The following is a 25,118-nucleotide window of genomic DNA, read 5'->3' on the forward strand; positions in this document are numbered from 1 at the left end:
AATAAACAGACTCTGTGATCACCTGTGATTTTGCAGTGTGCATTACAGGATTACCTCACTGCTGCCCAGCCCATGGCGGCGATCTCTTCAGACCAAGACAATAAACCAGCAGCAGCAGGGCAGTGTGGGGGGTGGGAAATGGTACAAAATCCAGGAGTGCCGGGTGCTGCAGGGGGTGGATACTCACAGGAACTTTCCGTCGGGCTGTGCCCCCGAGTAGAGCCTGCGCTCCGCCTCGTCCCGGCCGACGTTGCCGTGGTACCAGGGCATCCTCTCGTGCGCCGTGGTGGCCACCAGCTTCTCCACCTGGGGAGCCTGGCTGATGATGGCCTGCTCCAGGGCATCCCCCTGGGGAACAGCAGCACAACACACCTCCTGCCACGCTGCTGCCCTGCTGGGGCTGCAGCACAGCCCTGGGAAGGCTCAGTGCCCCCAGATCTGCCACACATCCTCCTGCACCGTGCTGTGCTTTGGGGCACATGGCACAGGAAACTTGGAATATCCCATAATTAACTGAGACCCAACACTGGCTGAATTCTGTTCTGCTGCAGAGCAGAATTCCTGGTTTATCTCAGCTGACTTAATCCCTTAAATCCAACTGAAGCTCTTTGGCTTTGGTGAGGAAAGAGAGAAGGCACCACATTTAATGCTGGGCTTGTGGGGTGTCATTCAGCCTTAATCCTGGTCAGTGCCAAGTTGGATTTGAGTCACTGCTGTGTCCTGGCAGCCCAAAGGGCCACCGTGTGCTGGGGCACCAGGCCAGGGAGGGATTGTCCCACTCTGCTCTGCACTGGGGCAGCCTCACCCCCACCACAGGGTCAGAAGGAGCCAAAGCTGTTGGAGAGTGTCCAAAGGAGGGACAGGGAGCTGGGGAAGGGCTGAGGAGCAGCTGAGGGCACTTGGCTCGTTCAGCTGGAGCAGAGGAGACTGAGGGGAGACTCCTCGGGGGCTGCAGCTCCTGCCGAGGGAAGGCAGAGGGGCAGGGGCTGAGCTCTGCTCTGGGACAGGGCCAGGAGCCCAGCAAGGGCTGGAGCTGTGTCAGGGCTGGCATGGAGCTCAGGGAAAGGTTCTTCCCCCCGAGGGTGCTGGGCACTGCCCAGGCTCCCCAGGGAATGGTCCCGGCCCCAAGGCTGCCAGAGCTGCAGGAGCGTTTGGACAGCGCTCTCAGGGATGCTCAGGGTGGGATTTTGGGGGCTGGGCAGGGCCAGGGGCTGCACTGATCATCCCTGAGGGTTCCTTCCAGCTCAGAATATTCCATCATTCCATGGTTTTCTTTAGAGCAGAACTTCCTGGTGCCCCTGCCCTCCTGGCTGCTCACCACCCACCGGCACCAGGACTTGCCCCGGTCGGTGCAGTTTGGCAATCCCGGGGTGAGACCCTGAATTCCTCCCGGGCTCGCTCCGGTGTTAAATCGCTACTGTCCCTTTGCCAGGAGGTGGCGATGTCCTTTGTGTTATCTGCAGGTGGCCACAGATCTGCTCTGGGGGAAACCCTACAGAGTCCCCGGTTCTGGGAGAGAATTCTGCTACAAAATACCTCATTTGAGCACAGAACACTTCATTCAGCTGCAGAAACCCTGCAGAACACCTTGTTCACCCTACAGAGTACCTCGTTCTGTCAAACACATTTGGTGCAAATAGGCCAAATTGAGAGAGCTTCTGTAGAAGGGCTCCATAAGGAGCCTGAGCCGTATTTCTCTGAGGGCTTGAAAGAAAATATAGAATTCCAGAATGATTTAGGTTGGAAAAGACCTCCAAGGTCATCGAGTCCCAGTTCCCATCGAGTCCCTGTGCCCCATCCCCACCCTATCCCCAGCCCAGAGCACTGAGTGCCACATCCAGGCCTTCCTTGGACTCCAAACCTCCCTGGGCAGCCCCTGCCAACAAAACCACAAAATGATCCCTGGAAGTGTTTGAGAAGCCAAGCTGGCAGCAGGCAGAAAGAAATGAAGTCCATGGCTGCCAATGGGAGCATTTCTGATTTATGCATATATTGTAGATATTTCAGTCTGCAATAAAATGCAAGAACCTGTTTGTGGCTATTTTAACATTTAAATAACACACAGACCTGATCCAGCACCCCCTGCCTTGGTCTCATGGGTAAAACCTTCCCTGGCAAAAAAAAAACCAAAAAACTCTACAGAGGCAAAAATCCCACTCCACAGAGTGAAAAAGAACAGAACAAAAGTCCAAGTCTGGTTTCATTTCATCTTCAGCACAACGTCTGGAGGCATGGGCACCTCACATATGGAGATATATTCCCAGAAATCACAGAATATTCTGAGCTGGAATGGACCCACAAGGATCATCAAGTCCAATTATTAAATAAATGTGTCTGTGTGGGGATGGAACCCCCAAACCTTGGCATTATTAGCACGTGCTCTGACCAACTGAGCCAATCCCAGGACTGGGATGGAGAATGTGCTGCCAGCAGCACCGGGGACACATCCATGGCATGGGGGTCATGTTTTTATGGGCCCCTGGAGCTCCGTGGTTGTGTTTTGGCATGGGTTGGTTAGGTTTTGGGATGGGTTGGTTAAGTTCTGGGAAGGGTTTTTTGGGGTCTGGGATGGGTTTTCTGGGGTCTGGGATGGGTTTGTTGAGGTTTGGGATGGTTTGTTTAGTTCTGGGATGAGTCACTGGGTCTTGGGATGAGTTGGTTTAGTTCTGGGATGGGTTTGTTGGAGTTTGGGATGCGTTGATTTAGTTTTGGGATGGGTTTGTTGGCGTTTGGGATGGGTTTGTTGAGGTTTGGGATGGGTTTGTTGAGGTTTGGGATGCGTTGATTTAGTTTTGGGATGGGTTTGTTGGAGTTTGGGATGGGTTTGTTGAGGTTTGGGATGGGTTTGTTGGGGTTTGGGGTGGGTTTGTTGAGGTTTGGGGTGCGTTGATTTAGTTTTGGGATGGGTTTGTTGGAGTTTGGGATGAGTTTGTTGAGGTTTGGGATGGGTTTGTTGGGGTTTGGAGTGGGTTTGTTGAGGTTTGGGATGGGTTTGTTGAGGTTTGGGATGGGTTTGTTGGGGTTTGGGGTGGGTTTGTTGAGGTTTGGGATGGGTTTGTCGTGGTTTGGGATGGGTTTGTCGTGGTTTGGGATGCATTGTTGGATTTTGGGATCAGAGCTCTGGTCTACGGCAGGGAGCACCCCATGGGCTGCAGAAAAGGACACTTGGGGGAAGACCAGCAAAGTGAGCTCCAGCTGCTCCAAGGACAACTCTAAACTCATGGGAAGACATTTAGACCATCACATGGAGGAGAAACTGGGAAAGAGCAGGACCCAGACCCTCCAAGGAGAGAAACCTCACTCTGCTCCACCTCCCGCCAAACACAACAGCGCCAGAGGGGCCCCAGTACCTCCAGTTTCCAGGTCTGCCGCACGTACTCGCGCACCATGTTGTCCCTCATGCTGTCGAAGACGCCGGGCTGGGGCTCCACGCCGCTGGGGCGGTTGCAGGGCTTGCGCAGGGGGCAGCAGAGCCCGTCGGCGTCCTTGGAGTAGAACTCGCAGAGCTCCTCGGGGCCGCAGTGCGCCTTGCCCCCCTGGATGGCGTAGGTGCCGTTGAGCTGGCGCTCGATGGGGTAGTGGTAGAACTGCAGGTCGCACACCATGGACAGCACGTAGCCGCCCAGGCTGCGCAGGCACTGCCGCAGCAGGAACAGCCCGTCCGCCATCCCCGCCAGCTTCAGGTGCTCCTCGGCCTCGGAGCGCGCGATGCTGCCGTAGTAGAAGGGCAGGTGCGCGGCGGCGTCCGGCATCCCCGCGCCTCGCCCCGGCCTCACGCGCTGCTGGCTCGGCCTGCCGGGGCAAATCCGGCACTTGTAAAACCGGGGTTCAGGTTTCCCTCTCTGGAGGTTCTGCTGTGGGGTCATTTCAAACTCACAGTGTTCCATATCCCTCCGTTCTGCCCTTACTGGAGCTGGGATGTGTCCATAAAAACCCACCTGATCTGATTTAAAGATTCCCAAGCAAGAGAGAATCCACTTGATTTATAGATGCCAAGGAATAGAGAAAGCACCTGATCCAGATTTAAAGACCCCAAGAAAGAGAGAATCCACTCAATCTTGATTTATAGATGCCAAGGAAAAGAGAAAACACCTGATCCAATAAAGAAACCATCTGATCCAGATTTCAGGACCTGATCCAGATTTAAAGATCCCAAGAGAGAATCCACTCAATCTTGATTTATAGATGGCAAAGAAAAGAGAAACCATCTGATCCAGATTTAAAGATCCCAAGCAAGAGAGAATCCACTCAATCTTGATTTATAGATGCCAAGGAATAGAGAAACCACCTGAACCAGATATAAAGGCCCCAAGAAAGAGAGAATCCACTCAACCTTGATTTATAGATGCCAAGGAATAGAGAAACCACCTGATCCAGATTTAAAGACCCCAAGAAAGAGAGAATCCACTCAGTCTTGATTTATAGATGCCAAAGAATAGAGAAATCATGTGATCCAGATTTAAAGACTCCAAGGAATAGAGAATGCCCCAAATCCCACAGTGAGCTCCTCCTATACTTGATTACTTTCACTATTACAAATGTGCTCCTTAAATCCATCCTGATGTTTTTAGCCTTGACTTCCTACCATTTTCTCTCCAGCCCTGTTCACAATAAAAGGAAATTCTTTGGCCTCTCTGAATAAATGAGTTTTGCCATGGAGGTCTAGAAGGCCAAAACCTTGCATGCATTAAAGCACGAGGTGGATGTGAAATGTCTAAACCAACATTGAGATAAACAACCGCACCAAGCACAGCGCAAGGAGAGAAACCCAAGAGCTTGTGGGCAGACATCAACCATCAGTCAGCAGGAGCAAGAGGAAACCTTCCTTGAATTGTTTTTCAAACAATCTGTGGAATTTTTCCCTACAATACCTGGTTCCTGATGCTCTGATCCCCTTGGCAGAGAGGGCCCTTCGTTGACCAAGTCCCTGCAGAGCCCCTGGTGCCGAAGAGCTTTAGGGCTTGTCTGTGCTGGGCTCGTATCTCTATCTTGAATCATCAAAAATCCCACCCAGAGGGTGTTGACAGAGCCCAGTTTGCTGTAGTCAATGGAAATATTATCGTGCCCAAAGGGTCTCATTTGTTCCCCCAGCCTGAACTTTGGGGCTGTTCCTGCGCAGACGATGACCCGAAACAGATCAGAGAGATTTTCTCCATCTGTGCCTCCTGTAAATGCATCACTCGTGTGAGGAGCAAAGAAATGTCAGGTTTTGGGGCAGCACAGTGGGGATTTGTCCTGATTCTTCCCAATTTGACTCTTCTGGACATGGTGGGAGAAGTTGCTTCCCCATGGGCTGAGCCCACTGCTGTGGCCTCTACTCCTGGGCAGTGGCCAGGGCTGTGCTTGGGCTTGTGGTCATCCTGCCCTGGTGGCCATCTCTGCCCTGGTGGTCATCCCTGCTGTGGTGGCCATCCCTGCTGTGCTGGTCATCCCTGCCCTGGTGGTCATCCCTGCCCTGGTGCTCATCCCTGCCCTGATGGTCATCCTGCTCTGGTGGTCATCCCTGACCTTGTGGTCATCCCTGCCCTGGTAGCCATCCCTGCCCTGGTAGCCAGCCTTGCCCTGGTGGCCATCCCTGCCCTGGTGGCCATCCCTGCTATGGTGGTCATCCCTGCCCTTGTGGTCATCCTGCCCTGGTGGCCATCTCTGCCCTGGTGGTCATCCCTGCTGTGGTGGCCATCCCTGCTGTGCTGGTCATCCCTGCCCTGGTGGTCATCCCTGCCCTGGTAGCCATCCCTGTCCTGGTGGCCATCCCTGCCTTTCTGGCCATCCTTGCCCTGGTGGCCATCCCTGTCCTGGTGGCCAGCCCTGCCCTGGTGGTCATCCCTGCCCTTGTGGTCATCCCTGTCCTGGTGGCTATCCCTGTCCTGGTGGCCAGCCCTGCCCTGGTGTTCATCCCTGCCCTGGTGGCCATCCCTGCCCTGGTGGCCATCCCTGCCCTGGTGGCCAGCCTATCCTGGTGATCAGCCCTGCCCTGGCTCCTGCCAGCCTGGTTCATCCCCCCCAGCAGCACAGGGCCCTCCTGCCATCCCCTGGCACCACTGGAGCTGGGAAGAGCTTGGCTGGATCTCTGTGTTGGAAGGGCTCAGGAGGAACCTGCCCCTGCTCAGCCCAGAGCAGCAAACACCAGCCAGGAGCTGGGCTGATGGCACCCAGAGGCTCCTCTGCCTGTTTGCTGTGCTCATGAAGCTCTGCAATGGCCCTGACGAGAGCAGGAAGGGAGAGCAGAGAGGAGGCGTCTCAGCTGGGGCAGGAAACCACAACAGGAAGCATCAGTGGTTCACAGCCAGGGTGAGGGACCAGCAGAAACCGTCCCAGGCACAGCTCAAACCAGCCAAATTGTGAAGGCCATGTCACCAAATTCACCAAATGGAGCAAACTGGGGTCTTGGCACAGCTGCCAATCTGGAATGTGAATGGGAACAGCCTGAGGCTCAAACCCAAACTGGAGCTGTGCCTGGGATCAAAGCAAAGCATCCTAATCCTGTGATGCCTCCAGGGGTCAAAGCCCAGACTGGTTCCCAGAGCTGGTTCCCCAGGTTCAGCTCCTGCCTGAGCTCTGCCTGACCTCAGCCTGCTCCCGGGGCAGGGCAGCTCCCAGGAAAACGGGCTGCAGGAGGTGAGCAGTGAGGACTGCAGCTCTGGGGCTTAGCTGCACTCAGTTGGTGAGCAACAGGAAATGCTGAGTGGGCAGAGGCAGGCTGATGACCTCCTTTGTGAGCTGCTGCTTTCCACTGGGATAAACAGCCCTGAGATCTGCACCCAAACCTGCTGAATCCCTTCTCTGGAAAGTCCAGGAGCAGAGCATCAGAGCAAATGGAACAGCTTTGTCAGTAGCTCAGCCAGGTGAAAATGAGAGGGCAGAAGTTATTGATGACATGTGAGCCCTCACAGAATTTCCAGCTGCCCACACTGGGTGCTCTGGTATAAACAGGTTGTTTTTCCTCTCCAAACACAGAGATTGGAGTGAAGAAACCCTCACAGAGGCAGGAGAGGGACCCAGGGCTCAGAGGTTGGGTCAGGCAGTGCCACCCAAGCCTTGCTGCCACAGATCAGCCTTGGTAGGAAATTACTGAGAAAAACCATCCCAGTCCTGAGATGTGAGGGAAAGTCACCCCCTGAAGCCTGAGAGCAGATTTGAACAGGAAGATTTATAATCCCTCTGAAGTTCTTGCTTTTAAATGTTTGTCCTGGCTGGTTTTATTGCCCACACACCAGCTCAGGGTCTCCTCTAATTCCAAACTCCAGCTCTGTTCCTTGGCATCACTTCTGGGTAGAGCTGAGCAACACTGAACAACCTCAACAGACCTGCACGAATCTCCCTCAGCTTTGTTCTCCCAAAAATGAGAACCAATTTCATGGATAGCACCTGAAAGAACCTCCAAGGGACTCTCCACCATTATTCATTTCAATTAACAAGATCTCATTTTTCCACTTTAATCCCTGGGGCTGCAGGTGCTGGTGCTCCCCTGGGTTTGGCTGGTCCCACAGGGCACAGGGAGCAGGGCTGGAAGCCCAGGGCTCCTCTGGTGATGGCCACGTTGGCAAGTTGGTGCCATGATGTGAAGATGCACCCAAAAAAAAAAACAACTCCCACGTGAAACCAGTCGGGTCTGCACCCCAAGACACAGGAAAGGCAGGCAGGAAGCCCTGGAGATGTCACTCAGATCTATTTATAGCTGGCCACTCATTTTGACTCAGATCAGACAAGAACCAACAGGAACTGGTTTGATTTTATAATTTCCCAGAACAGCACTTGGTGCAAATCCAGACCAGTTCCCAAGAGCAGGGGGTTGTACTGGTGAAACTGGAGGCAGCACTGGCAAGATTCAGCATCCTGTTAGGACCATGTTTGCTGTCTCCTTGTCCTGGCAGCAAGAATCCCACACACCACAAAGGATCCTGACAAACCCTCAGCTGTGCCTTTAGGGTGCTGGGGGGAGCAGGGACCTGCCTGGAGGGGATCAGGGGGGGAAGGATGGGAATTATGTGATGGGGAACCAGCCTGGAGGGGTAAAAAGGGGATTTGGGGGGTTTCTGTCCTTTGGGGGTGTTTGTGGGGTGTTTTTAACAATTCTCTAAATGGAGTTTAACTGGGGAAGGGGGGAGAGGCAGCTCAAAGGAAATGCCAGGAAAATGTGCCTGGGGGTGGCTGAGAGGGGAGTTCAGCCTGGGATGGGGCCTGGGGGCTCTGACCTGTTCTGGGGGTTCCTCCTGCTGCCCCTCAGGGCTGGGGTGTCCCGTGGAGAGGCTCCAGGGTGAGTCCTGTTGGGCACGGGGATGGACCAGGTTTGGGATTGCTCTGGAGTCATTCCTGCTGGGCAGGGCACAGCCCAGGTTTGGGATTTTTCCAAGATCAGTCCTGCTGGGCAGGGCACAGCCCAGGTTTGGGATTGCTCTGGGGTCACTCCTGCTGGGCAGGGCACAGCCCAGGTTTGGGATTTCTCCAAGATCATTCCTGATGGACAGGAGAGAGCCCAGGTTTGGGATTGCTCTGGGGTCACTCCTGCTGGGCAGGGCACAGCCCAGGTTTGGGATTGTTTGAATTCTTGATGGCACAGCCCAGTTTTGGGGCTGCCCATCCTGCAGCAGCACCACAGGTTTTGTGGGTGTGGGCGTGGGGCAGCAGCTCTGCCCTGAGCTCCCCTTTCTCTGCTGCCTCTTGTCCCCTCCTGATCCCAAATGGCCACGAAGCTTCTCCTGTGCCTTGCCTGGCCCCACGAGCATTTACTGCCACAAGAAATGCACTTTGCTCTGTGCTGTTTGCTGAGCTGATGGGCACAGCCAGGGACCTCCTGCCTGTCCCCAGCCCTTCCCTGCACTTCATCCTCTTAATCCTGATTTATGGTTGAAGATAAGAAAGGCTGGGAAGCACCTGCAGTGTCCCAGGACTGGCTGGGACTGTGCAAGAGGAGGAACTGAGGATTCCTGGGGTTGGTTTTACTTTTTTTTTTAAATCACAAATAACAATAATTTTGCAATAATTTTGATTTAACTTGCAATAACTTCGATTCAACATGCAATAACTTTGATTCAATGCAATTCTTAGTTCAAAGAAAAAACTTGGAAAAACTTCACCTTGCCTCGACCTGGCTACATTCTTCTAATTACTAATGTTTAATTATTTATGCCCTCCATGGCAGCTCTTCCCAACATTTAGGAGCACTGACATTCCTGGCTGGAGCTGCTGTTCTGCCCTCCCTGCTGGCTGCTCATTAAAGCCTCAGCTCTGAGCTCTTGATTAACACTTGAGCTGTGTGGGAGTGGGAGCTGCTGAGAGCTGAGCCCGTTTGTGTTTGTGCTCACAAACAGGGTGCAGATAAAGATCTGCTGCTGCTCAGGAGCTCACTGACTCACAGCTGCCCCAGATGGGCGAGTTTACAGTAAATCTGCAGGAAAACCTCCCTCATTCCCACCAAGGAACTGCCCTGCTCTTGCTGGCCTTGAACAAGCTGATCCTCGGTGCACCAGAAATAGTATAAATAAATAAATATAAAATAATATATAATATATAAAATAATATATAATATAAAAAAATATATAATATATAAAATAATATATAACATCTAATACAATATATAATATATATTATATATTATATACTATTATATGTACTATATAATATATAATATATAATGTACAATATAATACGTATAGTATATAATATTATATATATTATAGTATTTATTATAGTACTTATTATATATAAAATATTATATATATTATATACAATAGTGATAAATATATTTTCCTGGGACTACAACACACTGATCTAAAAACCTTTAGTTCATGTAACTAACTCAGAGAATGCTAAAAAGATAATCAGGAAATTCCTCCCATTCTCAGATTATCCTATCTGGATAAAGATAACCAGAACTCCATGGGAGGAATTGATTGATCAGGGGGTAGATGCCACAAAAAAAGTTGATTTACAGGTTGGAGGGGGGATGATTTTAAATAAGGCATGAAGGGCTGGGCTGCTGCAGCTCCTGCTGGGGATTTTCTCTCGGGGTTCTTTGTCAGTGAGAGGGGCTGGAAGGGACAGGGCCACCTGCACTGGGGCTGTGGGGACAGCTCTGTGCCTCCTCTAACGGCTGCCACTGCCACAAAGCAGCTTTGGGTTCCCTGAAAGCATTTTTTGGGTTCCCTGAAAACATTTTTTGGGTTCCCAGAAAGCATTTTCTGATGCCACCTTGCTTCCTCTGGGTTTTCCCAGCTGCCACGAGGCTGGGACAGGAATTTCTGTGGGCACCAGAGGAGGCCACACAGAATCCTTCTGCACTTGCACAAACTCTGCTCCTGTTTCCATGTGCTCGTGTCCCTGGGGCCCTACAAACACATGGGAACAGGAACAGAGTTTGTGCAAGTGCAGAAGGGTTCCCACAGCACCTGCACCTCCTCCCTTCTCACAGCACCTTCTCTCTTTCCAGCAGAGGAACACCCTGTCTCTGGTAAAACTGGCTTCCCTGGGTGCTGTGGATGGAAAGGCACACCCAGGCATGGGGCTCTGCACTGCTGACTTTGCTCCCTGGCCACAGAGCTGACCCCAGTTCTGCCACCACTTGGAGGAGTTATGCCAAAATTCTGGGCCCTTTCCCTAAAAAAAAGAAGTATATCAGCTCCTTATCTCCTCTGAAAAGATCCCTGGGGATTTATTTCTTTATTTATCCCAGGTAGGAGCCTGGCAGCCCCTGATAAATCAGAAGGTAACTAACACAGTTTTTTCCTAAAGAATCATATTTTTCCCAAAGAATAATATTTTTCCCAAAATGCTGCCATGACAGGAACAGAAAATTGAACTGAATGTGGTTCTCTGTCTCAGCTCCAGCTGAGGTCAATATTTCAGGAACATGCAGAGGTGCAGACAGGCACAAGAGCCCTGGTCCCTGTGTCCTGCTCTGCCAGAGGTGTCAGAGGCTGGGCTAGAGCAGGGACAGCAGCCTTGGAGCTGCCCCTGGTTTGTAAAAACATTTTCTCCCAAGGCCAATGTCCCTGGTGAGCAGGAGGGTGCTGGGGCCAGGGTGGCACTGCTGGGACACTTCTGTGCAAAGCCAGGTGTCTGTGCTGTCCTCAGCTGTGGGTTTAGCTGTGAAACACCCTGCTGAGCCTTTGTGGGGCCGCTGGAGACACTCCTGGCTGCAGAGCCCTTGATCCTGAACGGTTTTTAATGAGGGGCTGAGGCACAGAGTTAAACAAACCCCCCTCATTTCCTGCCTGGTGCTCCTGGGGCTCAGAGTCAGCCCTGGCTCTCAGCAAATGATGTCAGAGCTTTGTCCTGGGCTGGGGGAGCACAGAGCTCGTCCCTGCCACCAAGGTGTTGGCAGCAAGAGGAGAGGAGTCAGAAATCTGCAGATCCTCTGGCTCTGGGGTTGACAGGACAGGAAACTGCAGGACTTTATGCACAAGCTGGAGGACATCTTGCTTCTCCCTGCCCTCCCTGCATCACCTTCTGCTGAAATAACAATTTACACACAACATCAGGGGTCTGGAGACTGACCCCTGCCAGTGCAGAGGGTTTGGGGAGTGCCAGACTGCAGGAAGGTTAAATGAGATATTCATGTGAGGGGCTGAGGGGTTGTGGCTGAGCCCATCCCTTGAGTACTTTACTACTTCCTTACTCCTGCAAGTAGCACAGCCCTGAGCAGAGTGTGAGAAAGGGGACACAGAGAGCTTTGAGAGCACTGGAAATAAATTTACCCTGCCCTGGTTTGGGTCCTCCTGGAGGTGCTGAGCAGGTTCTGAGCTGCCCTGAGCCCTCCTCACCCCTGCCCTGCTCCCTGCTCCAGCTGCTGGAGGAGCTCACAGCTCTATTTCCAACCACAAGTGGCAGTGGCTTTGGTGCATGAGCAGCTGTGCTCTTGCCTTGCCTCTGCCGTTTAAAAATAAAAGCAAAGCACGTGTGAAGTGTCAGCATGGCTGGGCTTCCGTCCTCCTGCAATTCTGCTTCATTCACCTCCGAGAGGAAATGGTTGTTGTGTCCCCCAGAGTGACATCTCCAGCTGGGCTTTGTGTGCTGGTGCTGCCAGGCACGGCTGGTTCTGTCCAAAGCCTCCTCCCTTCTCCTCTCCCTGCTCCCCAGGGTGGATTTTTAAGGCATTCTCACTCTGGACATCTCTGTGCAGGTGTGGCACTTTGCACATTTCTGGTTCAAAGTCACCCGCACAGGTCTGCAAGTGCCTCCTGGAGAGGAGGATTGAAACAGGGAATCTCAGAACCAGGGAATTGTTTGGGCTGAGAGAGACCTTAAATCCCATCAGTGTCCCCCTGTCATGGCAGGGACACCTTCAGGTGCTCCAAGGATGCTCCAAGCCTGTCCAGCCTGGCCTTGGGCACTGCCAGGGATCCAGGGGCAGCCCCAGTGCTCTGTGCCAGGGGCTCCCTGCCCTCTGAGTGAGGAATTCTCCCCATTATCCATCCCAAACCCAGCAGCTGCCCCCAGCCCAGCTCTGAGCTCACTGTGCTGCTGTGGTGGTGGCACACATTGCTCACCTCAGCTGGGACAGCACAAAGGCTCCCCTGAGCCCTGAACTGCCCCAAAACTGCCCCAAAACTGCTCCAAAACTGCCCCAAAACTGCCCCAAAACTGCCCCAAAACTGCCCCAAAACTGCCCCAAAACTGCTCCAAAACTGCCCCAAAACTGCCCCAAAACTGCCCCAAAACGGCCCCAAAACTGCCCCACTGGACAGGGGGTTCTGTGCCAGTGAAGTTCCAGCTCCCCCAGACCTTTGTGGTCTCTGAACACCTGCAGCAGATGTTGCAGCTCCTGTGCCCCAGGAGTGCCTGGAACAGGGATACAGCCTCCTGAAGCCCTGCTGGAGGGCTTTGGGCAGGTTGGAAATATGGAAATATGGGAGTATAGAAATATAAAAATATGGAAGTATGGAAATATGGAAATATAGAAATATAGAAATACAGAAATACGGAAATATGGAAATGTAGAAATGTAGAAATAAGTATAGAAATATGGAAATATAGAAATATAGAAATATAGAAATATAGAAATATAGAAATATGGGAATATAGAAATATAGAATTATAGAAATATAGAATTATAGAAATATATACATATAGACATATAGAAATATGGAAATATGGAAATATAGAAATATAGAAATATAGAAATATAGAAATATAGACATATAGACATATAGAAATATAGAAATATAGAAATATAGACATATAGACATATAGACATATAGACATAGAAGTATAGAAATATGGATATATGGAAATATAGAAATATAGAATTATAGAAATATAGACATATAGAAATATAGAAATATAGACATATATAAATATGGAAATATAGAAATATAGAAATATGGGAATATGCACCTCAGGAGTTGGCTGAGACACCAAAGCAAATTCTCTGTGCTTGCAGTGCCAGAGGCTCTGCTGCCTGTGAGTCACAGATTTTCTGTCTTTGAAAGTTCAGGTGAAGGGGCCACCGGCAGCTGCCAGCAGCACAAAATGAACGTTTTGGGTTCATCTCCCAGTGAGAATGTTCCTGTGGGCACAGGGGGAAAGCTGCTGCCAGGTGGGAAGAGCTGGAGGAGCCCTGGGTGCTCTCAGAGCTCCTCAGACACACCACGAGGGGTTCAGTCTGCACAGACCAGACCTAAACATTCCCTGTGGTTTAGAAATTAAAGATTAAAATAAATACCACCCCTGGGGCTCAGTCCCATGATCCCTGCACGCTGGTGAGGTTGAAATGAGTTATTTTGGAGGGGGTGATTTGAGCCTCAAAGTGTTGGAAATGTGACAAGTTCAAGAAAGAGAAGTGAAAGAGATGAAGAGCCTGGCTGGGCTGATTGATGGCTCTGCCCTGGGGGATGGAGACAAACATTAATTGTTGGCCAAGAGTGATGGGAGAACATCTGAGAGCAAAGGAGAAGCAGCTGAGGAGCACAAGTTTCTCTCAGAGAGGAAAAACTGGTTTGGATGTGCTGATGAAATGAAACAGGGATGAGGCAGAAGAAATTAATCAGTGGAAAGGAAGTCTGAGTATCAAGAAACATTTCCAAGGAAGAAGATTCATCAGGATGTGGGGCAGGGGGAGAGTGAAGTCCCATTGCACTGGAACAATCCAGGGTGAGCTCACAGGACTTTCCCATATCTAATTCCTGCAATTAGGGAAAATCCCACTTTCAGTTTCTTTCTGGGGCCAATGTGAATTTGCCAGTTCTGTCAGTCTTTTGTGGAAAACTGAAAAACACCGAGCACAGAAGGATTTTCCTCTTGCCAATGACATTTCTGATGGTGTTTCTGTGTGACAGGAGAGTGAGACCCTCCCTGTGCACAGCAGTAAATATTCTCTGGCACATTTTTATAACTCAGTGGTCAGGACTGAGGTGGAAAAACAGCTCATTCTCCATGGTCTGGTGAGTTCCTGGTGTTAGTCCTTCCTGTGCTCTCAAGGGGAGGTTGCACTAATCAATAACTGCCCGTGCTCAGCCTGCTCTCACACGGGCACTATTCACCTCTCTCTTCACTTTTCCACCCAGGAAAAATATTTCTTGCAGCTGAACATCCCATAGCAGGCAAAACCCAGCGTTTCCCTCTTGGGAGGGACAGCAGAAGGAGCAGAAAGGGTTAATGCTGCCCCACAGGAAACCTTTGGGGTCCTTGTGTCCTGGGGGACAAGAAGAGTCCATGGACACAAATTCACTGTGCTAAAGGGACAGGGATTGGTGTGAGGTCCCTCTCAGCTGTGCAGGATGTTCCTGGCTGGGTTTTGGGGCACTGAGAGCAAAATTCTTATTTCCCCTACAGCTGTTTCATGGGACCTGCAGCTTTTATTCAGCACCTGCAGCAGAGCCAGGGTGGAAATCCCTGCACATCCCAGGGAATGCAGAGCCTGCCCTGCCCTGCCTGGGGCCAGCTGAGCTCCCAGAAAAGCCTGGAGCCCCTGGAGCTGTTATAAATATGATTAGTGCTAATTAAATTGTAACTACATTAGCAAAATTGTTGCTTCATAATCAATAGAAAAATTGCATTTAATTGTTATGAAGCAAAAAGGAAATGTTTAAACAAAGCAGATGGAATCATCCTCCAGATGTTTGGTGGGAGTGAGGATAGGAAGGATTTAGGTCTAACAACAACATCTAGAAATAAAACTTTCAACCTTGAATTGGGCCAAACTGGGATGATTCCAGGCATTAGACACTGGAATAAGGCCTGCTGTGGGAACATATATTTAATTATAAATCTCTAAGCTTAATGTGCCTGTGCTACCTGCAAGGTCAAACACTGAGGAAGACCCAGAGACCTAGAAATTAGGAGGAGTTTTCTAGAAACTTCTGTATTAATATGTATAAACATATATATATATGTATAATATGTATTAATATATATTATTAATATGTATAATTAATATTATATATTATATAGTATATAGTATATAGTATATAGTATATACTATATACTATATACTATATACTATATACTATATACTATAGTATATAATATATAATATATATAATATCATATATATAATATAATATAATATAATATAATATAATATAATATAATATAATATAATATAATATAATATAATATAATATAATATAATATAATATAATATAATATTATATAATATAATATATATAATATAATATTATATAATATAATATAATATAATATAATATAATATAATATAATATAATATAATATAATATAATATAATATTATATAATATAATATAATATTATATTATATTATATTATATTATATTATATTATATTATATTATACATAAAAACACAGTATATAAGTGAGATTTTAGCTTAATTGATTTGGTACCGTGTGTACCTGTACCCCTGGTCAGTTTTACTTATGCTTTACTCAAACCAAGCCTCAATTATACTAAATTGCTCACAGCCAAATTTTGTATTTACTCAAATATATGTAACTAATATATTTTAATTGTATTCATTTCTATATAATTGTTATTATCAATAGATTGCTGCTAAATTTAACCTTGTTCTGATTAATTAGACAAATCGAATATATCCATTTATAACAGAGCCATGTGAGGGGATTTTGGGGAGCTGAACACCTCAAATCTTTGCCCATCCCTCTGGCACCTCTTGCTCTGCTGTGGGGCTTTTCTCCAGACTCCTGTCTGCCTCCCCATCCAAATTCTGTTTCTTGGGGCAGGATTTGCTGGGTGCTTTCCCAGCTCTCCCAGTCTGCCCAGTTTGGCTCTGGCAGGACCCTCTTCCACCCACCCCACTCTGTCCTGGAGGTGACAATGACAGCAGGACCTGATACAGAAATTGGGAGATGTTTTCCACTGGTGTGCTCAGTCTCACCCTCCTCCCTCGGGCTGCACTAATAGAACAAAGTTTTGCTGTGATATTTTATTTATATATTCATTTGTGCTCCCACCTCGGCCTCCAGAGCTCTGTGTGTGAATAAAATCTGAGATATAAAACCCAGATAAAAACCGAGGGGCCAACCATACATGGATGTGCTCACAAATAATCTGCTGGATCTGCACAAACATCTGACAGGAAAAAAAGTTGTGATTTGCACTGAAAAACCAGCATTTTCCACTTGCCCTGCAGATCTCAGCAGCAGATTTGGCTGTTTCAGGGTGCTGCATCTTTCCAAAATCGGGTTTTAAGGGCTCACTCTGCTTCAGACACCAGCACTGGGAGATTTCTGGTGAGATGGAGAGCAGGAGAGCCAAAAACCTGAATAATTTGTTCTTCCCTGGCCCAACCTGTCACACCTGAGTCACTTCAGGGGCTCTGGCTGGGGGATTGTTTAGGAGATTTCCAGAGGCACAAATCAGTTGGTTTTGTAGGAGACTTTCAAGGTTTAAAATGAGATTTTTGGCCAGAATAAGAGAGAACCTGGGCAAAACGTGGCTGTGTTGGGCAGCTTGGAGGCAGAAGGATTTTCTGTGAGATCTGAGCTCAGGGTTGGAGCCAACCACTGAGACAATCACAGGGGCTGGGGTCTCTCCCAGCTCTGTCTCTGCCTGTGTTTCCTGCCCAGTTAATTCCTGACAGGCAGAACCATCCCTGGAGTGCTGGGAGAGAGTGACTGGCTTGGTGAAATCATCATAAAAGAAGGTTTGAGGTTTCACTTTCTGCAGGTGCTGGAGCACTCCTGGTGCAGCTGGTGGATAAAATAACCCCAGAGATGGTGTTTTTGCTGCTCAGTGATTTCTGCTTTGCCTTTTGCTCATCCACCGCTGCCCAACCCAGCCCTGGGCAGAATCCAGAATTTTCCTTTTCCTCCATCATGTCCACCCAAGCCCTTAACAAAGCTCCTGGGAGGCTCCAGGTTCTGATTTGGGATTTAATTCTTGCAACAGAGGATTTTCTGAGCATCTCAGAATATCCTGACTGGATCCCTCAGGGATCATCAGTGCAGCCCCTGGCCCTGCCCAGAGCCCCCAAATCCCACCCTGAGCATCCACTGTCCAAACTGTGGGGAAGGATGAGGAGTTGACAGGAAGGTCTCACAGATATATATGTATAACAGAAAGATTTCTGAATGTAGAATCTGAAGAAGGAATAGAAATGATAGCAAGTTTTGATGTAGAAGAAAAGAATTGCTGAGCGAGTTTTACTGGGTAACTAAGAAGGCAAAGAGCAGGTGAGTTGGAAAGGCTTTTATGACTTAGAGCAAAGGAGAAATCCACCTCAAACAAAGGATGTTTTTACCAACCAAAAGCATTTTCACAGACAAAAATGCCATGTTGCAAGTAGAGAAAAAAAATCTCAGGATTTTCCACTGCAAGAAAACTGAAAAACAACTTCTCTCTTAACCTGTAACACACTAACCTTGTGTGACTGGAAAATCATAACATGAATATGTAATGTCAGTAGCTATGATAGGCTATAGGTGACAGTAAAAATATCGACTGGTTGTCATGTTTTAAGATGCTCTGAAATGAAAAGTATTTAATGCATTGTAACCAGAACTAGAAGGAGCTTTCAGAGGAACCCACAGCTGTGGCTGAAAAGGCTTCGGGCTGGGCTCTTGTCACTCACGACCCGCGAATTGCTGCATCATTCAGACACAATAAACAGCATTTTAAAGAGCCCTCCAGGAGCTCTGCATCCTCATTTTAGGCTCTTACACCAAACGCTCCTGCAGCTCTGGCAGCCTTGGGGACCATTCCCTGGGGAGCCTGGGCAGTGCCCAGCACCCTCGGGGGGAAGAACCTTTCCCTGAGCTCCATGCCAGCCCTGACACAGCTCCAGCCCTTGCTGGGCTCCTGGCCCTGCTCAGCACAGAGATCAGAGCTGCTCCTGAGCTCCCCGTGGCCCCAGAGCTGGGGAGCTCCAGTTCCAGCCACATCTCCGGGAGAACTGGCCCAGGAGGGACAAGAATTGAGGCAATGTCCAAGTCCTGGGTGCCACGGGGAGATTTTGCTGCTGGAAAAGCCCGTGGCAGCACAGGGATAGGATGTGTGGATTGAGAGGAACATCAGATTTGTCTTTACAAACAAACTGTGGGTCTGCTGCTGGATAAAACCAGCACTGAGAGATAAAAGAAACAATGGGATGGATTCCACTGATTGATGAATGGAAAAAGAGATTTGCCTTTACAAACAAACTGTAGGTTCGCTGATAAATGAAATTGGATATTGGAAGATGAAAGAAGCAATGGGGGAAAACTATGAATTCTATAAGAATTAAAAATTAAAAGGGAGGGTTGTACAGTAGAGGGGAATCTCAGGTATCAGGTGTTTGGGAAGTCTGTGCCTCTCAAGCACCTCAGCAATGGGGAAAGAGAGAGGGAAATTGGGATAAAAAGGAGGCTGCATCCCCAAAAATTGGAGAGATCCCAGGGGAACACCCCATGGCCTCTCCCTTTATTCAAATAAAGTTACAGGACTCCTCTGTCTCCGTTTTGGACATAAACCTCTGGTGTTTGTGGATTAATTTTCCTGACAGGATGGAGCAGCTCCCTGCACACAACAGCCACGGGCTCTCAATGGGGGAATGAGTGATTCTGTCAAATGGGGAGCAGGAGGAGGAAAAAAACCACGTGAGTGAAAGGGAAAGGAGTGGGAAGGCTGCATTTAACACCTGGCTGTGACCAGGGGTGTGTTTCAAATGGCTCCTGCCTCAGTGCTCCCACCTGGGACACCTGGAGAGATTCTCCCAAAAGCATTTCCCTGCTCCCTGCCCCTCCCAAGGCTCTATCCCAGATTTACCCTGGAGGAGAGCTCTGCTCCTGAAAAGGAGCTGCTGGTGCTCTGTCCCCATCAGCTCTGTGCTTTGGGGCACAGAGGGGTGACACTGCTGATCCCTGTCCTGAAGGTGAGGATGACAAGGGCTGAGTTCTCCAAATAACACACTTTCCTGCCCCCAGGAAGCACATTCCAGCCCTGGGAACCTGGATCTAGGGTGGAGGAATAACCATCCCTACACCTCCTGAGCTAAGGCCAGCAAGGCTCAGAACTGAAGTTCTGCTGTTTGAAAATCCCGTGGGATTTTCAGAAAAAAAAATCTGGCATTACCTGAAACCTTTTACCTCATTTCTTGTGCCAGAGCTCTAAATCTGTTTAAGTTCTCAACTCCCTGCAGGAATTTTGTGTTGTTTTGGCCCCTCATGAGGTGAAGTTGCTTTCCCACGTACTTTGGGCTCATTCAGAATTAAAAGAATGAAGAGAATAAAAGAAAATAATAAAAAGACTCCACGTGTCTCCCGAGGTTCAGGTGACAATTCCTGCATCAATTTTCACCTTCAGCACCCATCCTGTGGGGTTTGTGTGCATTTGTGCCTGCTGAAGGGATTCTGTCACTGAGACAAAGACAAAGAATGACTGGAGAGGCTTCAGTTCTGTGGCAGGGCTTGGCTAAACTGGGCTTAACTGGGAGATGCTGGGATGGCCAATCCCAGTGGTCAGGAGCAGTCTGAGGTCCTGCTGCCCCAGGATCCACTGGAAATGTCTCAATTCCTGATGGGAATTGAGGAACCCACATTTCCCCTTTGGTATTTGCTGCTCCAGGGAAATGGGGATGGCTCCTGGATTGCTCAGGGAATATTTGACATCCCAAAAAATGCCTCCCCAGCTCTGAGGAGAAGAGCCAGAGCAATGGAAACCTGGACTGATGGATCCTGCTCTGCAATCTCCCAGCTGCAAGGTCAGAAAGTGGAAAATTAAAGGAGAAAGTTTGAGAGCAGGAGAGTTTATTGAGCATCTGGTTGGAGTTTTAGAAGAGGCAAGATGAGCACAAGGCTGAAATCTGAACTGCAACAAGGAAAGGGATTCTGCAGGATGCAGCTGAGGGCCCAAAATCCCACGTGTGGGATGTCCTGGTGGGGGTGATGCTCTGGAAAGGTCCCCACAGGACTGGGAGCTCAAACTTTGCCTGGGCATTGCTGGAACATTATTTCAAAACAGGCAGAGACCATTCCTTTATTAGTCTGTGTCTGGGATTGAACAGAAATTCTGACTGGGCAGCATTACAGGGTGGCCAGAGGAAATTCCTGAAGAGGAAATTCTGAGGAGGAAATTCTGAAGAGGAAAATTAAGACAACTGGGAAGTGAAAGGGTTGGACATCAGCTCTGCTCCTGCAAGAAATGCTCAGCTCTGAGGGGTCAGGACATCCCTGCATGTGAGCAGTGATTTATATTGGGAATTTGTTCCCACATTCCCTGGGCTCCCTCACAGGCAGCTTGGGGTCCTGATTTTCTGAGTGTAAAGCTGAGCCAAAATTTTCTGAGGCAGAAATAAAGTGTCAGATCTGCCCAGGGCATTTTGTTTATTTTTTAATTACAGCAGCCAAGGGGTTTGGATGGGATGTGGGGAAGTGGAGTTCTTTCAGACTGGGTCATGTTTTATCCTTGCTGCCTCCCTCTCTGAGGCTGGAATTTGATTCCTGGCTCTGTGTGGGGTTTGTGGATGCTGCCCATGGTCCCCATGGCCCCCTGGGATCTGTCCCTTGTTCTGGCTCTCTCTGCTGTGCCCATTTGATGCCAGCAGAGCCTTTCCTGGCACCTCTGGGATGTTACAAGGCTAAATCAGCACATTCAGGGATCAAAGCTGAGTTTAAAAATGCACATTCCTGCACTAAGGACTAAGCAAGGGCTATACTTAGAGCTTATATTTAATGATATTAAATATTCTATTCTATTCTATTCTATTCTATTCTATTCTATTCTATTCTATTCTATTCTATTCTATTCTTATATTTATATATTACCATATTCTATTATTATATTTCATTATATTAAATATTAATATATTTATTGTATCTCTGTCTATACTTTAGGTGCATGTAATTATAGTCTGTGTTATATTACCCAGGCATTAAACCCTGGCAGTGCTCACCTGGAGAAAAGGAGAGGAGAAGAGAAGAGAAGAGAAGAGAAGAGAAGAGAAGAGAAGAGAAGAGAAGAGAAGAGAAGAGAAGAGAAGAGAAGAGAAGAGAAGAGAAGAGAAGAGAAGAGAAGAGAAGAGAAGAGAAGAGAAGAGAAGAGAAGAGAAGAGAAGAGAAGAGAAGAGAAAGAGAAGAGAAGAGAAGAGAAGAGAAGAGAAGAGAAGAGAAGAGAAGAGAAGAGAAGAGAAGAGAAGAGAAGAGAAGAGAAGAGAAGAGAAGAGAAGAGAAGAGAAGAGAAGAGGAGGAGAGGAGAGGAGAGGAGAGGAGAGGAGAGGAGAGGAGAGAAGAGAAGAGAAGAGAAGAGAAGAGAAGAGAAGAGAAGAGAAGAGAAGAGGAGAGGAGAGGAGAGGAGAGGAGAGGAGAGGAGAGGAGAGGAGAGGAGAGGAGAGGAGAGGAGAGGAGAGGAGAGGAGAGGAGAGGAGAGGAGAGGAGAGGAGAGGAGAGGAGAGGAGAGGAGAGGAGAAGAGAAGAGAAGAGAAGAGAAGAGAAGAGAAGAGAAGAGAAGAGAAGAGAAGAGAAGAGAAGAGAAGAGAAGAGAAGAGAAGAGAAGAGAAGAGAAGAGAAGAGAAGAGAAGAGAAGAGAAGAGAAGAGAAGAGAAGATTTTGAGGATTTCCAGCCCTCCAGAACTTCCTGCTTTGCCCCACAGGGAGCTGCTCTCTGCTCCTCCCTCTTCACAGCCACGTTACACAACTCAACCCCAAACGTTGTCAGAGGTGAAAGAATCCTTTCAGAGGCACCTTTTGCTTTCAGCCTCTCTATTTTTGTGCCTCCTGCTTGGGGTTTGTGGGAGGAAAAGCTCAGCTTAACCAACAGCTTTGTTCTTCCTGACCTTTGCTGCTCAAGCCAAGTTTTCTGTGCCTGCTTGGGTGGGTTTAGATCATGGATGGAACCTGGGTATTCCCAGGATTTCTGCTTTTCAGAGAGACTATGGATTGTCCTGGTTATCTGAGAGTTTCCAAGAAAGCCTCTTTCCTCACAGCTTGATGGGAATTCACTTTTAAAGTTGTTTATTAATATCTGTGAATTCTATCCTGCTGTGGCATCACCCATGTTTCTTCAGGAAATTCTATTCCCAGCAGGATAAGCAAAGTTTTCAGAGAGTTGAGTCCCTCTTCCCAAGAGGAAAAAGAAAGATGAGGGATTGAAATCAGCAGGATCATAAATAAATCATAGATCCATTTGTTCATCCCCTGCCAGTGAGGAGCCTGATCCCTCCTCCAGCTCTTCCCTTTCCCTGGTGTCCCTGGGGGTTTATCCCAAGTCTAACAGACAGGAAAGGTTTTCTGAGGTTCAAACACAAGTTTCCTTTGTCCCAGGTTATTCCCCATCAGCCCAGACTGTGTTTGGATTGATGGGACTGGGAATTGTGCCTGTTCTCACCGAGTAACAGAGGAGGGGCCAAAGAAATCCAAGGAAATAAAAGTGAGTTTGCCTCTGGATTTCAGTCTGTTTGTTGTTATGATGGCAAACAGCAAATCTCTGAAGTTCTTCTGGAGTGTTTGGAGCATTCTCCAGCAGATACCAGGTGTCCTAAACCTTCCCCCAGCCCCACTGAGATCCTAAATCATCCCACAGTGCCACTGAGATCCTAAATCATCCCAGTGCCACTGAGATCCTAAATCATCCCACAGCCCCACTGAGATCCTAAACCTTCCCCCAGCCCCACTGAGATCCTAAATCATCCCAGCCCCACTGAGATCCTAAACCTTCCCTCAGTGCCACTGAGATCCTAAACCTTCCCCCAGCCCCACTGAGACCCTAAATCATCCCAGTGCCACTGAGATCCTAAACCAACCCACAGCCCCACTGAGATCCTAAACTTTCCCACATTGCCACTGAAGCTCACAGGAAATTTAAAGAGAAACTTCCAGAGTTTTGGTGCCATTTCCAGAGTCTAGAGGAAGGGAATGGCTGCCCAGGAGTGCTGGAGCACAAGCCACCATCTCATCATCTTCTGACCTGTCTAAACCCCCTCAGCTTCAAAAACAACCTGCTGCCTCCAACTCAAGCCCGTTTTTCCCCGGTGGAGCAGGCAAACAGAGGTCAGAGGAGGAGTGAATCTGGAATGTGAGCCCAGCATGTCCCAGGTGTCCCCAGCAGGACACAAAGCCGCTCTTACCTGCTGTGCCGGGGGCACGGCGCCTCTGGGGCTCCCCTGCACACCTGGAGAGGAGCTCACGGAGGGAAGAGTCGCTGCTGGCTGAGGCTGCTCTGGGTTTTGGGAAAGGAGAGGCCGCAGCATCCAGCGAGAGCTCCGGCATTCGCCAGCCACCGCTGGTTTCTCTGAAATGTGACCCGGTTTCCTCGCTGCACAGGAAGGGAAAGGAGGGCAAACAAGAGCTGTGCAGCTCTGAAGATGAAAGAGCTCCGAGATCTCCGTGCCAGGGTCTGCTGGAGGAGAGCAGAGCACGGGTGAGGAGCTGTTGTTACTGAAATTAATGGTTTAGGGGGAGACACTGCAAAGTTCTCTCCTTGAGCAGCTCCCACTGAGCAGGTGTTGGTGGGAAAGGGAATCTCAAAGTGTCTTTGTCTTTGCCACAGGATCACAGGATCAGCTGGGCTGGAAAAGCTCTCTGAGGTCATCCAGGCCCTGTCCCCAGAGCACTGAGTGCCACATCCAGGACACCTCCAGGGATGGGGACTCCAAACCCCCCTGGGCAGCCCCTTTTAGTTCCTGACCACCCTTCCCATGGAGAAACTCCTCCTGATGTCTCCACATCCCTCCTGGCCCAGCCTCAGGCCATTTGCTCCATCCTGTCCCTGTTCCCTGGGAGCAGAGCCGGACCCCCCTGGCTGCCCCTTCCTGTCAGAGCCTTCTCATGCCTGGCTGGGCCTCTTGGAAATCACAGAGGAGACAGGAAAACTGAATTTCTTTGGGTTTTCCACAGCCAGGAGCTACTGAGAAAAGCCCTCTGTGAGGGGCTGCTTGTGAGCTGGGGCTTGTGCTGGGCAGAGCAGAGGAGAGCCCCAGAACCTCTCTGGCTGGTTCTGCTCCCTGGTTCTGAGCAGTGCTCAGCTCTCTGTGGTGCCAGAGGGGCCAGAATGTCATCTGGCTGGGGACAGATGCCACCACTGTCATCTGGCACTGGGGACATTCCAGTTCCAGTGCCACCACTGTCATTTGGGCTGGGGACATTCCAGTTCCAGTGCCACCATTGTCATCTGACTGGGGACACTCCAGTTCCAGTGCCACCATTGCCATCTGACTGGGGACATTCTACCTCCAGTGCCACCACTGCCATCTGACTGGGGACACTCCAGTTCCAGTGCCACCACTGTCATCTAGCACTGGGGACATTCCAGTTCCAGTGCCACCACTGCCATCTGACTGAGGACATTCCATCTCCAGTGCCACCATTGCCATCTGGAAAGGATATGGAAGGGCTATCCCAAATTTCTCAATTTGCTGGCAGAAAATTGTACTGTAAAAGTTGGGACTAAGGCCTTGACTAAGCAGGATGAACTTAATGATGTTCAGGACTGACTGGAATTTAAAAATTTGGGAACAGGTTGGATTGGCAGAGTACAAGGTGAGCATCCTTCAGCCCCATGGAATGTTGAATTCCCCCAGGAGCCTTTTGTTTACATTTCCACATGGAGCTCTTCACAATGCTCACCCAGAAATCAACCCCAAAGCTGTGGAGAGAGATCCTGATGTGAAAATGGAGCACCCCAACACCCCCCTGCAGTGCCCTCAGCAAAACCCACCTGAATATTTGTCCTTTTCCCCAAAATCCCCACAAAACTCTGTTATCAGGCACAAG

General features: G+C 49.1%; 1 protein-coding gene across 1 annotated transcript in view; it reads right to left on the reverse strand.

Moving 5' to 3' along the window:
* Positions 1–23,639, reverse strand: part of LOC130264618 (tyrosine-protein kinase ZAP-70) — a 35,399-nt gene extending 11,760 nt beyond the window's left edge. The window contains exons 1-3 of the mRNA XM_056512940.1: positions 23,474–23,639; positions 3,351–3,792; positions 188–348 (exon numbers count right to left, since the gene is read on the reverse strand). Coding sequence (XP_056368915.1) covers positions 188–348; positions 3,351–3,752 — 563 coding nt within the window. The 5' untranslated portion in view covers positions 3,753–3,792; positions 23,474–23,639. The remainder of the gene's footprint in view (positions 1–187; positions 349–3,350; positions 3,793–23,473) is intronic.
* Between the last annotated feature and the right edge of the window lie 1,479 nt (positions 23,640–25,118).

Source organism: Oenanthe melanoleuca, chromosome 28 (genome assembly GCF_029582105.1).
Source record: "Oenanthe melanoleuca isolate GR-GAL-2019-014 chromosome 28, OMel1.0, whole genome shotgun sequence".
In the NCBI taxonomy this organism is placed as follows: Eukaryota; Metazoa; Chordata; class Aves; order Passeriformes; family Muscicapidae; genus Oenanthe; species Oenanthe melanoleuca.